Source organism: Ranitomeya variabilis, chromosome 1 (genome assembly GCF_051348905.1).
Source record: "Ranitomeya variabilis isolate aRanVar5 chromosome 1, aRanVar5.hap1, whole genome shotgun sequence".
Lineage (NCBI taxonomy): Eukaryota > Metazoa > Chordata > Amphibia > Anura > Dendrobatidae > Ranitomeya > Ranitomeya variabilis.
This window is the reverse complement of record NC_135232.1, coordinates 260601666-260620396: the sequence shown is the minus strand read 5'-3', so window position 1 is coordinate 260620396 and position 18731 is coordinate 260601666. Positions and strand designations below refer to the sequence as shown.

Genomic DNA, 18731 nt, shown 5'->3' with positions numbered 1-18731 from the left:
TGTCACACAATAAAATGATATATAATAGTAACAGAAACTTTCTGGTGACTGATAAATAACAAAGATAGATATATATATATATATAGTGAAACATTGTAAGCTCGCTAGAGATTCATTAATATTCTTAATACTTAAAAAGATAGATAGACAGATAGATAGATAGATAGATAGATAGATAGATAGATAGATAGATAGATAGATAGACAGCATTTTTGTTTGTTTAACTATATAGGTACGGCAAGTTGTGAATACAAGATAATTAGATAACGATTTTTTAAGAAATAAAGTCTTCCATTTGCAATGTAAGCTGGAGACTTAAACAACAGCAAAGAATAAATATACCTGTGATTGTTATTGAACACCTCCCTAATAATCAGGTCACCTGCTACAGTTAATAAATGAAAACTACTGTTCTAAGTTTTAAAAGATTTCGATGGAAAATTGAAATATACTATACAAAATACGCATTTTTTCTGCATACACATGACCAGTGTTTCATCACAGAACGTGGTAATAGATTTGATGATGTTAATGATTAGTTATAAGAGCTTGATTTTTTTCAGCATATTGTAAGTTAATTTTGAGCTGCATTTACTACCTAACGTGATGTGCTGATACAATGAATAGAATTTCCTAAACTGAACCCATCAGAGAAAAGCTGCTTGTAAGATGTATCTGACCGAACATGCATGCAGACCAGGTGCCCAAGGAGAACAGTTGTGTCCGGCTCTGGCAAAACTTAAGTGGCCACAACAATATGTATGGGAAGGAGCTGATTTCATATTAACCGAGTGGCCACCTACTGCCTTACAAAGATAGATAGATAGATAGATAGATAGATAGATAGATAGATAGATAGATAGATAGATAGATAGATAGATAGATAGATAGATAGATAGATAGATAGATAGATAGATAGATGGATAGATAGATAGATTTCCAAATATTTTTAATGATAAATTAACTACTAGTATTTATCAACAATACAATATGTATGGGAAGGAGCTGATTTCATATTAAGCAAGTGGCCACCTATTGCCTTTCAAAGATAGATAGATAGATAGATAGATAGATAGATAGATAGATAGATAGATAGATAGATAGATAGATAATGCACATTCTATATTTCCAAATGTTTTTAATGATAAATTATCTACTAGTAGTTATCAACAATACAATATGTAGAACATATACAAATACTTAATGAGAATACTATTCACACCAGTAGTGTTTAAATTGTGGTCACTGCCTGTGTTTTGTTAATGAAGTATTTTATTAATCTAATATAATCTATCTATCTAGAATTTTTTTTTAAATGGGACAGCACCGTATAGATGAATTCAGGGTGCAGGGCCCTCCAAATAAATATCCATTTGTATAAATAAGAAAAAAGAAAAAAGCAAGCAGCACTCCAATAAATGATGGAAAAAATTGACTTTATTAGCCCATATGGTGTGGCAATGTTTCGGCTCTAACCAGCCTTTCTCAGAAAAACTGCAACTTAATAGCCCATTGGAGATCATCCAGTTTCGGTTCTGTTGAGAACCTTTTTTCAAGGCTTGAGAAAGGTTCTCATCGGAACCAAAACATTGCTGAGCCCCAATTGGCTATTCAATAACAGTTTTTGCTAAATTCTTGATGGAGTACTGCTTTAATTTTTCTATCTATCTATCTATCTATCTATCTATCTATCTATCTATCTATCATAGTCTGTGCACACATTTTTTTTTCTGGGTCAGAGACCACTTTCCACCAAGTGTGTCTGTTCAATGACAGATTTATCATAAGCAATGTGAAAATGGAGAAAGGGAATAACAGGATACTGAAACATATATATCCCCATGTGGTATATAAATAGAAGAGTCAGGCGAGGAAAGCGTTAATACATATACACAGGCGATAAGTAATAATAAATAATAATAATCTTTATTTATATAGCGCCAACATATTCCGCAGCGCTTTACAGTTTAACAGTTTCAAACAACAATCATAGGTGACAATGTTAACAATACAATAATAAAGCAAAATAAGACGACCCTACTCGTGAGAGCTTACAATCTACAATGAGGTGGGGGAGATACAAAGTACAGGTGTGTATTTACCATGATGTATTTACAATGATGGTCCAGCCATCTTCAGGGGGTAGGGGATAGATAAGTGATTACAAAGACATTTACAAAGAAATGTATACACATCTAAATAGCAATTATTAAAGAAACAGAGATAGATCATAGATATGTGATGGATGGATGGATGGATGATAGATAGATAGATAGATAGATAGATAGATAGATAGATAGATAGATAGATAGATAGTAACATTAAATATAAATATCCAGCTATTGCTATGAATCTTAATACTGGAATGTGGCGATGATGATGATAGTGGTGGTGCTTCATGATAATGGAGATATGGTTTCTTGTTCTCAGAAACCATTCACCTGCCTGTAAACAGAAGAGGCGCTAGAGCTGCGCAGGCACCTACACTCACTACTCAGGGATATGATAACTTGTTGGGGGAGGTGTTCCTATACTTTCCCATACTGGCTCCCATTAATTAGGCTGCCTTCCTGGCAGATTGCAGATCATCGTGCATTTTAGGAAAAGGCAATGTCATGTATTTATTTGGTCCCTTCTAAAGCTCAATCAATTCAGAAGAAAAGCTGAATGCCAGATTTGGTGGTTGGTTGGTCAATGCCATAAGAAATCCTACGCAAGGATTTATAGGGCAGAGAAAAAAAAGAGCCAGGACTGCATGCTGTGATGGGAACAGTATAAATAAATCTGGGTCTACTGCTGTCTCATCCAAGAGCCAAGTCTCCTCTGAGGACAAGTGAATGTTTTCACGCTGGGAGCTGTCACGTAAGTAGAGGTTTTCTTCTAATACATGGACTTCCTGCTATGGGGGACAGTATATTGGGGACCTCGGCAGCACAGACAGACACTCCATCAGGTAACTATTATCTACAGCACACTATATACTGTAGTTAGTCACAGATACAGACTTATAATTACTAGACAAAGCAAGGGACCACAGATCAAACACTGCTGGCATTAACAGTAACATTAAAATGTAGAATCTGTATGATCAATATATTCTAAATGTGTAAATATTAATGAATCCCACTGTAATTACATTTTAATCATACATGTGTTGGGAAATATGCTAGGGAGATTAGATAGATAGATAGATAGATAGATAGATAGATAGATAGATAGATATTGACATTTGATATTATACTATAAATCTTTAGCATCCATAAACAATTATACATATATATATCTATATACTCACCTTGGTATTGGTAGTATTAGTATATTAATACCTGCACGTGTTTTAATATAAAGCTTTTATTCTGAAAGGACAAATATAACCCTGCCAGCAGTTCCCTGGAGGTCTCAGGAATAATTGTTGCTCGGGCACTTATAGAGTTAATAATATGTGCATTTCACCGCATTTCTGGTTAAAAGGACTGAGTGGCACTGGGCACATTCCTTCAGACTTATGTGAAGTAATGCAGCCTGAGCTCGATGACCTTGTCTTTTACCCAGTGCTGTTAGGGGAGATGTGACACATTCACCATTGTTAGCAGGACTCAGGTCTGTAAAGGGGTATGTAATCATAATATTTGAAGGTATTTTCCAGCTCCATCATAGTGATCTCTTGTTTCATGCAATGTAATAAGTGTCAGCAAATATGTTAATACTACCTCTGCTTTCCATCTAGGGCAAAATAAATAAATAAGGAATACATTGAGGAAAGTGGAAGGTTGTAGCAAATAAGTCATCTGATCTGTTGCTGTGAGGATTAAGTGATGGTTAAACACAATATGGTAACTGGGGCTGTACAGGAAATTTGCCTGGTGCTCAGGATCTCATTACTGCAGAATAATAAACAAACGGATTGATGTCTCCTGTAGAATATACAGGACTGATCAGGTACATACATACATACGCCCTCGAACACAGTACACATCTCATAAACCAGAAGTTTTTCACAACGGTTCACATCACATTCATGTTTCATTAAATATTGTAACAATGTAGCTAAGCCTTGATAGAACTGTATCATTTCATCAGACTGCGGTTTCCTGCCCATGGTTGGCCATTTCTGTATAACAGCAACAGGAAAAAATAACAAAAGACACAAAGGTGGGTGTTGACGTCCATAAGAGTGATAGATTAAGTGCCCTTTAACCCCTCAGAGGCCGGGAAATAGACCACTGTCTGTTGTGTAGAGAAAAAAATGACTTGATGACATGTCATATGACTGAGTTTTCAGCCGGGTCTATAGCCAGACCTCATATAAAGGGGAGTGTAGTGTCTGTTAGTTGGAGGACCTTTGTGCAATCCAAAAAGGAAACAGGTAGAATTGTAAATTGTAGGAAGATGCAGCGGAAATTGGTTTTTTTTTTATTATTATAAATCGATAGACATTTCTATCTCGTGCTCTTTTGGATGCATTTTATTTATTTAGAATTTGGGAGAAGATGTTGATGATAATTTTAACAACATTATAAAGCATCGCAGGACAGTTTATACTGCATTATGGCTATAGTACATTAGTTGTTATACTGGGGCATGCCTCCTTTAGTAGTATCTCTTCTATGCTGCACTAATGCACTGGAACTCCCAGCTCTCCCTGAGCACTAGTAAAGAACTCTGCAGCCTGAAGCCAGGAAGTGTTGACTTACCTCTGCCTGTCTGTCTACCTGTCATACACAGGCCTAACAACAACTGTCACAACACAACTCACAAGACCTGTTTACCAGCAAGTCCACAACGGCAATATAGCAAATGTCAGCCCGCAACCTTCAAGATGCCGGCAGATATGTTTGTACATGGTATTTGTGAGAGGCATACATGAGCATACAGTGCCCACAATGCGCAAGCATCAGGCAAAATCCCTGATATTAATAGGTGATTTTTAGCTAATCACTAACATTCGCATGTATATATTATTATGATGTGTCATGTTAAATCACATCAGCAAATTCAGTATATTATATGTAGACCCCATATACTAGCAGTGCTATTATAGTATGCGCTATAAATTCTAGGCAGTTGATTTTGTGTTCTGTAACTTATTCTAGTGGTAAATAATTAAAATGATGAGTATTATTTTAGAACATTAGATGATGGCTATAATAAATACAGAAGGAAGAATAATTACTGTTGTGTTATGTAGGTTGAACACTCATAAAAAAAAATACATTATATGAAAAGAGGTAAGTACAAATGATAGATCACACATGAGCTTATCTAATCATGTGCTTTACTAGACCCATGACTGTAAATCTATATTTGAAAGGGGGTGCATGAGAGTTGTATTTCTAAGCATAGCAAAATGACCGCCATGTGCATTCCTGATAGGGTGATAGATGCAGGCACAAGCTGGAATATAACCATCACACATCATGTGCCCCCAGGGCTTCAGCTCTTCATACAAATTATATAATGTGATGTGTCTAATACATGGCCTGTGTAAGTTATTACAGAAAACCAGTTTAGTGCTCCGCCATATCACATATTACGTTTATCCTAATTTATTACAGCGCTGCTATAAAAACTGTTCCTACTCGTCCTTCTTACGACTCCAATTATAATAATTATAGATTCGGAGTGGGAACAAATTATAGTGAGCGCATCCTCTGGATAGATGTACAGACGGTTGTAAACGCGACAGTGTGTTTGTTAATGTGAATAATATGAATATATTAATTAACAGTAATAGAACCAACAGACAAACACGCAGCAGACCAGAGGATTGCTCCTTCATTCCATCATGAGAACATTTCAGCATCTCCTAGTGTGGGAATTAAATTTACTCAGTGATCTATTGATTGGATGTCAGCTCTGCCAATTAAAAAATGTGGAGATGTGAACAATCCCTTTGTCTTTTAAATTAGCACAAGTTGAGAGCACATTTGTCGCAACCAGTAATAATTGCTACTGAAATAATTATCTAGCACTTTATACATCTCCATGCACCTTGTGTCAGTTTCACATAAGCTGCCAATATCATACCTTGCAGTACTTATTTGTTTTCATCAGCAATCCTTGCATGTTGTACAGTATATTTAACAGGATCCCTAAAATCTGGTAATTCTCAGGAATAATCGAGATTGTAAAAGAGTTTGTGAAAGGGCCACTTCAGCAGGTAATGTGAGGAGAATACGTCCCGAATAATCCCCTGCTAATGAGATCCGCCACTATTTTGCACAAAGGCCTGCTTTCCCAAACTAATATCTGGATATTTCAATCACGAGTACGACACAACTGTATGTTCTAATGAAATCTATCTGCAAAACATCAGCCCTGGTGGGTTGAGAGTATTCCTGATATATATATATATATATATATATATATATATATATATATATATATATATATATATATATATATATATATATATATATATATATATACACACTAGGGGTTTTAAATGGGAGTTTAGGACATCCTCGCTGTAGTGACGTACACTGTATTTTCCAGTTATGGTGTGATTGACAGGGCTCTATTTAAATCCCAATCCACAGAACGTGCAGTCACATCAGGCAGCTCCAGAAGGTGGGCAGCTCCCAGCAGTGACACTGGTGACATCACCCAGCTTCTGACTGACACTGGGCACAGATAAGGGCTACACAATCACATTTTTCGGTGAATTAGTACAGGGTAGGAGGGGTGCTCTATAAGTCTATGTTGCCTAGAACGGACAATGAAACGTACAGCTCTACAGGACAGAAGTGGTTGAAGTGACTGTTGGCATCGAGCTGTTGTAAGGAGCACTTCTCTGTGTTTGGGTGATAGTTTCATTCCCTTGAATGGTGTCATAGAAGGACTATCTGTAAGGGGCGCTGCTATTTTTGCTCCCTTATGGAAGAGAGCAGCCCTCTGTCCCCTAAAGCCAATGCTTTCAGTATCGCCTCTCTGATTTCAGCTTCAGAACAAGTGGACACAGAGGAGCATAGAGCTACCCTGGAGAAGCTCTGCAGGTTCCAGTGCCACCCCATGAGAATGCACTTCAGTGCTGTTACCAGGGACATGGAGGGTAAGTTTCCTTGTCACTAATCATCCCCATAAGTAGCTCTTATCATCACAATTTCTCCCTGGCTTCCCTTTAGACGCAATGTCCCAGTCTGTCTATGCCAGCAAGTGCCCTGAGTAATGCCCTGGATCAGTAGTGTGGATCGTGGATCCCTATTAATAAACTCATCAAATGCCTTAATTTACTCTGTCCTCATCTTACCCTCTGCAGGTCCTCTGATAATGCTGTGAAAATGTAGATAGAACACTTAAGAGAAACACATATAGGAGAACTGCTCATGTCAGCGCTCATATAAAATGCCCACTGTATCTGGCACAGTCAAGTGTATATGTGCAAAGCAAATCCCAATTTCAAGTTCACCAATGAAATAAGTGTAATCCATGCAAATGTATTTAAGTCGTCACACACATACTCTGTGTCCATTGTATTAAATTACATGATTAATTAATGTTAATATAAGATGCATTTAGAAAACTAGAAGTTTAGCAGAAAGCTGGCAGAAATATCAAATGATAATGACAAGAACATTCTACTATTACATGTGCGCCGACAGTGTCCCGGTCACTAATAGGTCGCATGTACATGGAAATTCACTGAAGAAACAGGCTACTTTTATTACATACAAGACCATACACAATGTCATTTATTTCATAACATTCCACGTGGAGCAGCATATATTACAAAGTGCAGCATAAGTGACATTATTATTATTATTATTATCATGCTAATAATCCACACAGATGTGCTTCTCCCTATAGAAATAGAACTGAAATGTTTATGTTCACTCACCAGATTGGAATGCTTTTATCTGGAGTCAGTGTAAGATACCAAATTATTAGCAATCAAGGAAGTTGTAATATGCAATTAAAAACGTAAATAAAATAAGTGCATAAAAAGTGTACTGAAGTATTTAGATTTATTTTTGTTTTATTTTATACGAGCCAAGTAACTATAGCATAATTTTTAATAATAATTATAGCTGTATAGTCCTCAAATATACTTCCTACATTACTCAAATACATAAGACTTTAATATATTATTTTGCCCCGGGGGCCAAAACTTGATTGTTGTTTCAATGAATCATTTGGATTTACATATATTGTTTCATATATTTCTAATATATTTCTTACCATAATCATTATCAGCAATATGTCACAACTACATCCAGGCAGGAAAAGGATCCATTAATTGTGAGTACAGTGACAATCCCTGTCCCAGCAGCACATATAGGGCAGGTACAGAGAAGGGGGATATGGCACCTCATTGGTGCTCGATGTTTGCTTTTAGTGGAAGAAAAATGCCCTGTTTGTTTTGTTGTGGATGGAGGTCTATACAAGAGAGTATAGCTATTGTTTAAACAATAGGAAGGGGAGGGCAGTAGTGGAAGAGAGGAGGGGGTGTAGCAAGGGTGACGCCTTATATAACTGCACAGAAAAGTGGGTGTCGTGAGGAGGAAGCTCTGGTAAGAAGAGGCACTTGTGTGTCAATCATCCCATTAGGGTCCCATAAGCGAGGACAGGGCGCATTACCTGAGAGTCCAAGCTTTTGCTTATCTACCTAGAAGTAGGAACCGGTTCTCTTCCAAAAGGGGAGGCCCTGACGTGACTGAGCAGGCGAGGAGATAAGAGACCAGACACGGGCACTGGGCTGGAACGCCGTGCACAACCAGCAGCTCCTGCTCTTCTCAGGGCCACACCACTCAATCCGGTGGCAAGGACAGAAGGGATTTTACTGGCCCACCTATCCAGGAATGTTGCCCACATACTGGTTCCTCCAGGCTGCCCCGGGACTATAGCTGCTCGCAGATCATCTGTGTAACTTGCTGGGCTGAGTAAACACAAGGAAGGGAGCAGCCTCCAGATCACCTACATTGTCCTCCCAAATTCCTGCATGTAGCAGTGTTAGTCTGCACTCAGGTAGCCGCAGCCGTGCTTGGAACAGTGCACAGCCGAACATCTGCTTTGTCCTTTGCTTTATTCTCTTTGCTCTTTTTTATTATTTTGGGTATGATCTCAGCAATCTCCAGTCCCTGGCTCACCCAGCTCTCGCATTTCTGCGATGTTGCAGCTTTCACAGCGAACAGTCTAAGTAGCTTAAACGCTTCTGGGGGCTACCACCTCTCCCCATCTCCAGGGGACCCCTACAGCCAGCACGAACCTCACTACGAACCCTGCTCTGCGGCTCAGCATTCCTACAGCTTTGGCCCTGGTTCCAGCCATGTCTGCCCGGAATCCGAAAGTGCTGGAGCCTCGTCCTCCAGCTGCTCATCGTCCTCCACCCCTGGGAGCAGCAGCAGTAACAGCAGCAAAGCCCCGGTGAAAAAGAACCCTAAGGTGGCCAATATCACCGTGCAACTGGAGATGAAAGCTCTCTGGGACGAGTTCAACCAGCTGGGCACAGAGATGATCGTAACCAAGGCTGGAAGGTAAGGGCCAATGTATCAGTGCCATTATTATTATCTAAGGGGGATGATATGTTGTAATTTATAGTATTAGGATAGATATAGGACCAGCCTAATCTTTATCAGATACATCCATAGATGAATTATATTGAATGTCTTATATAAAGTAATATATTTATGTGACTGTGTGTCATTATTATTATTATTATTATTATTATTATTATTAATCATTGTGTGCATCCTATTATTTTAATATAATTGATCTTTTCATCTCTGACACTGACTCTGTAACTGTAGATCTGCCGCAGCAATATGTCAGGGTTCTGGTGCTTGCCCAAACCAGTAGATATGTGACCAGGGCACAATGTAATTCTCTAGGCCTGAACCATAAGACTCTTGGAGCTGGGATCTGGCAGTGGAAACTGTGACAATTTTAGAAAGATGATTTCATAGTAGGAATATTTCTTGCTGTAATTACAATAATTGGCATGCAACTTGTGGAGGGAAAACCTGAATAATTTACAGTGCGCTGTTTTCAAAACATGGCCACTCACCACCTGCTAGACTCCATTATGAAGTGTCATCATAGTGGGCTAACACAGTATATTATGGCATTAGAGCTTTTATAATCAGATTCACAAAGTGAAAGGTTGATCCGAGAAGGTATATTTACTGACACCAAGGCTTTCAGTTCATTAATTCCCCTCCAAGATGCTATCACCACCCAACACGGCATCATAAAGACCACTGGGATTATTGGAAAATGTGGAGATTTGTGTCTTGCAAAAACCTAAAGACTCTAGAGTGCTGACTGCACAGGGGAGACAGGACGGGCTAAGCTGGAGCTAAAACTTCTGGAGGATTCCCACGTCAGGTAGACAATGTGGGAGATCAGGATTTGCTATGGGTTTATCAACAAATGATTTCTTCCAACAATTGTAAAAGTCCTGTTCATAGAAGCATATTAATATATTTTATCAGAGGCGACCTGTAAACTTATCACAAACTTATTAGATATAAGCAAGATACACTCCTATAATTGTTATTATTATTATTATTATTATTATTATTATTATTATTATTATTATTATTATATAGATAGGTACAGCAGGTCTGGGGAATGACCACAGTGGTCGCCTGACCTTACCCAGATGGATTTTCTCTTTTGGAGAATTTTCAAATATTAGGTATATTCACTGAAACCATGCATAGTTGATGAGTAAGATTCAACTGTTGATTAATCTGTATACCCTACTTCTGCTATAAATTCCAACAATACTATTAAGTATAAAGTACTCTCAGTCAGTACATTCAGGTTAGGCTGTGTACAGACAATTGATCTGTAAATAATGCTGGCCTACATATTCTTATCCTGTTCATAGTAAATTAGCGAAATAATTACTATATTCTTGTATTATGTTTATTAATCAGTTGTTTCGATAATCTAGCTCTGATTATATACGACATATATAGACTGCATATAACTATTTATTTATTTATTCAGAGCAGCATCATTGTGAAGGTTCACGGTTTTATCTACATTGTTCCTAGGCCATAAGGCTTCCTTTAGATGTGACCTATATCTCCAAAAAATTGTGTTTTAGTGTTTGCTCTTTTCCTTCTCGGAGCTCCGAGTAAATATTATTCCAAGTTACTGAATCCAATTACTTCTCAACAGGTGATTGCACAGAATAGATAGGACGAGCAATGAAATCAATGCAGGACGTGTCAGCACCAGGCCAAAAGGAAAGATAAATAAGGAAAATATCTAAATTGCAGGTTACCCCAAATCAACAGGCAAAAAAAAACCGTGTAATGTCCAGTACTCAGTGCAAGTGTTTATAGGCCCTGACACCCCTGCTGATGTTGCTCACTGTGAGCGCTGGATGTAAATTGAAACACATTATAAGGACCAATAAATAACTTGCATTAGGTTTGGGGTTCCTGGGGGACAAACTTTATTTCAACCTTTTGTTAAAGCCTGGACGAATTATTTAAATGATAATTAAACGGATGCTGGAAACCTCAAATTAATTATAGGAGAGGATAGATATTAAAATAGTATTTGTTTTAGTGCTCTTGGTAGGAGACAGTTACAATCTAATATTTTTTGTTTAGGCTCTTCATATTTTGATTCGATCGCTCTCTATATATGTATACAAAATGCGCACATTGTATAAAGTACACATTTGGCAACGAGGGGATAACATTGTGAAAGTGTTGAGTACAGGAAGAGTATCCTATATGAAGATTTGCTATAGCAAACTTTTCCTTTTGTTGGATACAATATGAGAAAGTAATTTAATAATTCACACGGGTCGCAGGCACTGACATCTCCAGTTACCAGGAGGGGAGACGGGATTGTTTGTGGATGGAGTGGATGGAATGTATGAAGTGACATCTCGTTACATTTAGACTCGACTAAAAACTGGTTAAGGAGTAAATGAGTTAAAAGCCCTTTTGAGCAGTGGAAATGATGGAGAAAATCAGTGATGTATATGGCAGCCCGATGTTTTCCACTTGTTTTTCTCTGCATTGTCCTGGTGACACCGCAACCCTCCACACCGCATCCCGCACATTCTTTGTCACTTTCCTAATTATCGAAGTAGCAAAAGAAAATTATACAGATGGACAAGTCAATATCTTTTTTAAAATGTTTTTGTTTCTTTTAGCCTTCTTTTTTCTAAAACTACAGATAGCAAAATATGAAATATATTACATATAAAAATATAGTTTTTTTGCGTAAAATGTACATATAGATCACAATAAAAAAATAAACATAATAGTTTATTGTTATTACTAGCAATATAAGTCATGATCCAAGGTATTCAAAAATCTATATGGGGCACTAAGCTCCAGTGAATAATAGTCAGTGGCGTGTGTGTATATTATTTCTAGGAGAGGATAGATATTCCAATAGTGTTTGCTTGTTTTGTATTGCTCTTAGTAGGAAACAGTTACAATCTTGCAGATATAATATCGTTTATGTTAGGCTATTCAGATTTTTATTAGATCTTTCTCTATGTATACACATGGCCTTTGTGCATATATACATGTAAAATAATTTCAGTTATAAAATAAGGATAACAGGTCAAGGTCTGGATTATAATCTAGTAACACGATTTTGGATGAATGTGTAGAGATTGTGGCAGCGTTTTCCTGTAGCCACAGATAAGACGATGACTGCCGGCTGCAATCATTATGAGGAAGGTGCTAGCCTGCAGTAATCCTTTCAGGGGCTTTGAAATGGATAGGGAATGCCGGTGCAAGATTCAATTATAGGCTCATCAATCTGGAAAGAGGACGAGTTATTATTATTATTATTATTATTATTATTATTGTGATAATCAAATAGTGGTCATCCATTGTATGTTACCATCCTCTATAACACTGCCCCTCCTTTCCCCTGCCAGGCGCATGTTTCCCACCTTCCAGGTGAAGATATTCGGGATGGACCCCATGGCTGATTACATGTTATTAATGGACTTTGTACCAGTGGACGATAAGCGCTATCGGTAAGCGATCATTTATACAGCTGTACATAGACTCAGTGGGTGAACTGTGCTGCACAGATGTGAAATCCCAGATGCCCCTCCTGTATCATGACCTAAATGCCACCATTGACTATGGACACCATGGGTGCATCTGGAAAGAATGTACATCTAATATTTTGTCATGTATCCCCGTATTGTTTTTTTTTTTTTTTTTGGTAAACTCCCCAACACAATGTATTGAACAAATGATAGGATTAATATTTTATGTGTAGATGTATTAGGTTCACTGCTATATTTCATTATATGTATTTTAAATGTTGTCATGGCCCCAAGTAATAGGCATATACAAAGTGAGGGCTTTGTACAAATTTTCGTCCTTTTTGCACTTGGACATAATCTGCTGCTTTAATCTATGTTATTATGTAATATTATGATAAAATATGCAATATATGTATTAGCCACTAATTGTACACCGTAATAACAAATATTGCCATTTGCGATCATTATAATGACACAATATATTTGTGTATGTTGTGCATGGATCACTGCCATAGACTAACTCACAAAACAATCCATGCTATCTGCATGTAACAGCTGTTCTCTCTCCATACATTAGGTCTCCTACATATTACACACATTAACATACACACTGGAAAACAGATTTTAAAAAGATTGGGAATAGAAATTCAACCCCCCATCCATACACACATGGTGCTCTCACACAGTGTGCACACATCGCACACACAAAGTACAGATTACCTAACACATTACACAGATAGCCAAAAACATATTAATATAAAAAAACACCATAACATAAATATCTATCACATGTTCACAGAGATAGCATATTCATACTTATCGTATATACAGATAATACACAAGCTAGTATGCATATAAATGTATTACACATACTGACACAAATGCAGACATCACAGTGTACAATCACGCGTGTTTCTCCTATCTTCTGTCCTGCAGTGATGCCTTGTGTGTTTCCCTCTAGATATGCTTTCCACAGCTCATCGTGGTTAGTAGCAGGCAAGGCTGACCCCGCCACCCCGGGCAGGGTGCACTATCACCCGGACTCTCCAGCCAAGGGTGCTCAATGGATGAAACAGATCGTTTCCTTTGACAAATTGAAGTTGACCAATAACTTACTAGACGACAATGGCCATGTAAGTGAGAGACAGTAATATCTGTAGATATCCTCAGAATACACTGGGGATAGTGGGGATGAGATTGCCATCTGCGGGGTGCAATTATTTTATCACAGAGAACCCCCACAGAGCATCATCATCATATCTATTATGTGCCATTATCTATTCAGTGTACTTGTCTACATATCTATCTATCTATCTATCTATCTATCTATCTATCTATCTATCTATCTATCTATCTATCTAATTGTCTATCTATCTATCTATCTATCTATCTATCTATCTATCTATCTATCTATCTATCTGTCTATCTATCTATGTACTATGTATCGCTGTCTGTTATTATTAATCTGTTTATATCTTCCTGTTATGTCTCTATTTTTATTTATTTCCCTTATATAATTGTACTATTCATCAATCTATATTTTCACATCTATCTATGTATCTGTTTAAAAATAAAAATGGAGGCAGCAAAAGGTGAAAATAGTGCTATTTAACAGCCCATAATGGACTATGAAATAGCACTACTTTTCACCTTTAAAATTGGTGTGCTGCCTCCATTTCTTATGCTATTGAAGGCTTGATCTGTACCTGGGAGGCTTGGCACCCTGACTTCTTTTACTGGTGCTGCTTTTATTGTCTATCTATTATCTATCTTTCTATTATCTATCTATTTTTCTATCATCTATCTATCTATTATCTATCTATCTTTCTATCATCTAGCTATCTATTATCTATCTATAGGTCTATCTATTATCTATCTTTTTATTATCTGATTTTCTATCTATTATCTATCTATAGGTCTATCATCTATCTTTCTATTATCTGATTTTCTATCTATCTATTATCTATCTATAGGTCTATCTATTATCTATATTTCTATGTATCTATCGAGCTATTATCTATCTATCTATAGGTCTATCTATTATCTATATTTCTAAAAAAAATGGAGGCAGCGCACAAATGTAAAAATTAGAACAAAGTAGGTTTTAATAGCTGGTACTGGCAAGGCTTCGGTCCAAATGTGGATCTTTCTCTCATTTTTTGTTGTGCTGACGCAATTTTTTGCTATATTTGGAGGACTGGTTCTTGTCTGGGAGGACTGTCAGCCTTCATCCTTTTCTGATGCTGCACATGTGTTTTATTTATTTTGTATCTAGCTATTATCTATCTATTCATTATCTATCCATTTGTCTTTTATTAATGTCTATATATTTATGCCTCTATTATTTATCTATGTATTTCCCTTATAACTATTTATTATTCAGCAATCTATATTTTCACATCAGTCCATCTTTCTATTAATTATTAATCTTTATTAATCTTTGTTTGCTACTCCTGTATCTATTATGTTTTTTACCTCCTTTCTGTGATTTCTATTTATCTCTACATGCATTTGAATAGATTTGTATCTATCTCGTTATTGCTGACTCTCATGTGGCTAGTCTTCTCTTCCATCTATGCCTCATGTATGTGGAAGGTCTCTGCTGTGTATCTCTCTCCCGCCTCACGCCCCTCACACCCCGGGGACCCCACCATTACTCCATGGCTGGCACATTAGCACCCCTGCTCCTGATACTATGCAGGATATATTCGCTGGGGCTCTGTGAGGGGGACGCTGGCCGCCATTATGGTGACTGTCCGGGCTTCTCCTCCTCAGATCATCCTGAACTCCATGCACCGGTACCAGCCGCGCTTCCATGTGGTGTACGTGGACCCCCGGAAGGACAGCGAGAAATACGCGGAGGAGAACTTCAAGACGTTTGTGTTTGAGGAGACCCGCTTCACCGCCGTCACCGCCTATCAGAACCACCGGGTGAGTGGCGGCTCTATCAGCGCGGCTCTATCAGCGCGGCACCGGGCGGCTCTATCGGCGCGGCTCTAGGGCACCGGGCGGCTCTATCAGCGCGGCTGTGTGTGGTGGAGGCTGACGTATGGCCATAGTTATGTCCCATGCAGGTTACTGCGCTGGCGGCTGCAGCAGAGGGCACCGGGGACACCGCTTTCCATCTATAATCCCCTCCTCCTGCCTCTTTACAAACTTGACTGACAATTTCCCGCCAAATCTGTGAGGTACAGACGGCCGCAGCCTGGTACTGTGGCGCAGTGTCGATGCGGCCGTAATGCCGGTTATTACACCGTGGTATATTGGTAATTATTGAGAATGCCGCTCCTGTCACTACTACATGCACAGTGTCTGCCAGTGTCCATCTGCTCCAGGACTTGGGGGCAGAGAGCAGCTCCGGCCATAACGAAGTGGTGGACACGGGAGGGAAGGAAAACAAGGCTGAACCCCACAGGGAGATCATTCCCTATGTAAACCCACAGCCGCTGCTCTCTGACTCCACGTCACTCCCCACTGTGACATGTCAATCACGGGTGTTTGGACAAATCTGCCTCTTTGTTTTCATAGATGTGCCAGGCCTGCTGCACCTCACCAAGGAAGTGCCCATCACTGCCCACAAACACCCGTGTGACCTGCCAGACTATTACAGCAGTGCTAGAGAATAACTAGTATAATATAATAACTTTTTTGCATGTACTGTGCACTGAGGGTTATTAATATTAATCATCACAGCATCCTTACTTCCAGGGTGCTGGGTAACAACACATATCACACACATTACATACATATTACACACATTACATATATATCACACATATCATATATATTACACACATATTACATATATTTTACACATATTACATACATATTACACACATACTACATATATTTGACACACGTTACATATATACTAGACACATATTACACATACATTACACACATTACATACATATGACACATATTACACACATTACAGATATATCACACATGATATATATTACACACATTACATATATTTTACACACATTACATACATACTACATATATTTTACACACATTACATATATATTACACACATATTACATATACATTACACACATTACATACATATGACACACATTACACACATTACATATTTATCACACATATATATAACACACATTACATTTATCACATATATCACACATATTATATACATATCACACACATTACATACATATTGCACACATTACATATAGCACATATATATATATATATATATTACACACATTACATATATCATAACACATATACATATTACACACATTGCAAATATCACACATACTGTATATACATATTATACACATTACATATATCACACATATTATATATTACACACATTGCATACTTATTACACACATTACATTTATCACATATATAAATATATATATTACACATTTTACACACATTACATATATATTACACACATGATATATATATTACACACAATACATATATTTTACACACATTACATACATATTACACATATTGAACATATATTACACACATTACATATATATCACACATATGATATATATTACACACATATTACATATATTTACATATATTTTACACATATTACATACATATTACACACATACTACATATATTTGACACACATTACATATATATTACACACATATTACATATACATTACACACATTACATACATATGACACACATATTACGCACTTTACATATTTATCACACACATATATATATTACACACATATTACATATATTTTACACACATTACATACATATTACACACATACTACATATATTTTACACACATTACATTTATAGTACATACATATTGCATATACATTACATACATATTACATACATTACATATATATTACACACGTTACATATATATCACATATGATATATATTACACACATTACATATATATTACATACACATCACACACTACATATATTACACACATATTACATATATATTACACACCTTACACACATTACATATACATTACACACATATTACATACACAGTATCCATATATTACATATATATTACATACACATCACACACATATTACATATATAATAATATAATACATATATTACAAATATATTACATACACTTCACACATATATTACATATACATTTCACACATATAACATACTGTATATATTACACATGTATTATGCACATTTTACATATATATTACATACACATCAGACACATATTACATATATATTACATATTTATTACGTACAAATCACACATATTACATATATACTTTACACACATATTACAAATATATTACACACATAAATAAAGTAAAATTGTCAGACTGTTATGGAGGGGGAGAAGATCCCTCCCTGCTTACAATCTACATGGTAATGCATAGCCCATGCAGAGCACTGTGTTCTTATATACTACAACAGCCCATGCAGTGCACTGTGTTATGATACACTACAGCAGCCCATACAGTGCTCTATGTGTTATCAAATAATACAAAATCCCAGGAACTGCACTTGGTTTTATTTCATACTACACCAGCCCATGAAATGCACTATGTGTTATCATATACTACAGCAGCCCCATGCAGAGCACTGTGTTATTATATACTACAGCAGCTCATGCGTCACACTGCACTGTGTTATATGCTACAGCAGCCCATTCAGTGCACTGTGTTATTATATACTACACCATGAAGTGCATAACGTGTTATCATATAATACAGCAGCCCATGCAGAGCTCTGTGTTGTTATATAGTACT

At 37.1% G+C, this 18731-nt stretch overlaps 1 protein-coding gene across 3 annotated transcripts in view; it reads left to right on the top strand.

The window, feature by feature from the left end:
- Positions 1–2500: 2500 nt before the first annotated feature.
- Positions 2501–18731, top strand: part of TBX1 (T-box transcription factor 1) — a 41157-nt gene continuing 24926 nt past the window's right edge. The window contains exons 1-6 of one of the 3 annotated variants that reach the window (XM_077293395.1): positions 2501–2862; positions 6941–7051; positions 9116–9473; positions 12863–12964; positions 13944–14115; positions 15758–15913. In XM_077293395.1, the coding sequence (XP_077149510.1) occupies positions 2838–2862; positions 6941–7051; positions 9116–9473; positions 12863–12964; positions 13944–14115; positions 15758–15913 (924 nt within the window). In that variant the 5' untranslated portion in view covers positions 2501–2837. Of the gene's footprint in view, positions 2863–6669; positions 6779–6798; positions 7052–9115; positions 9474–12862; positions 12965–13943; positions 14116–15757; positions 15914–18731 lie in introns of those variants that run through there. The other 2 variants (XM_077293396.1, XM_077293394.1) reach the window with 2 other exon arrangements.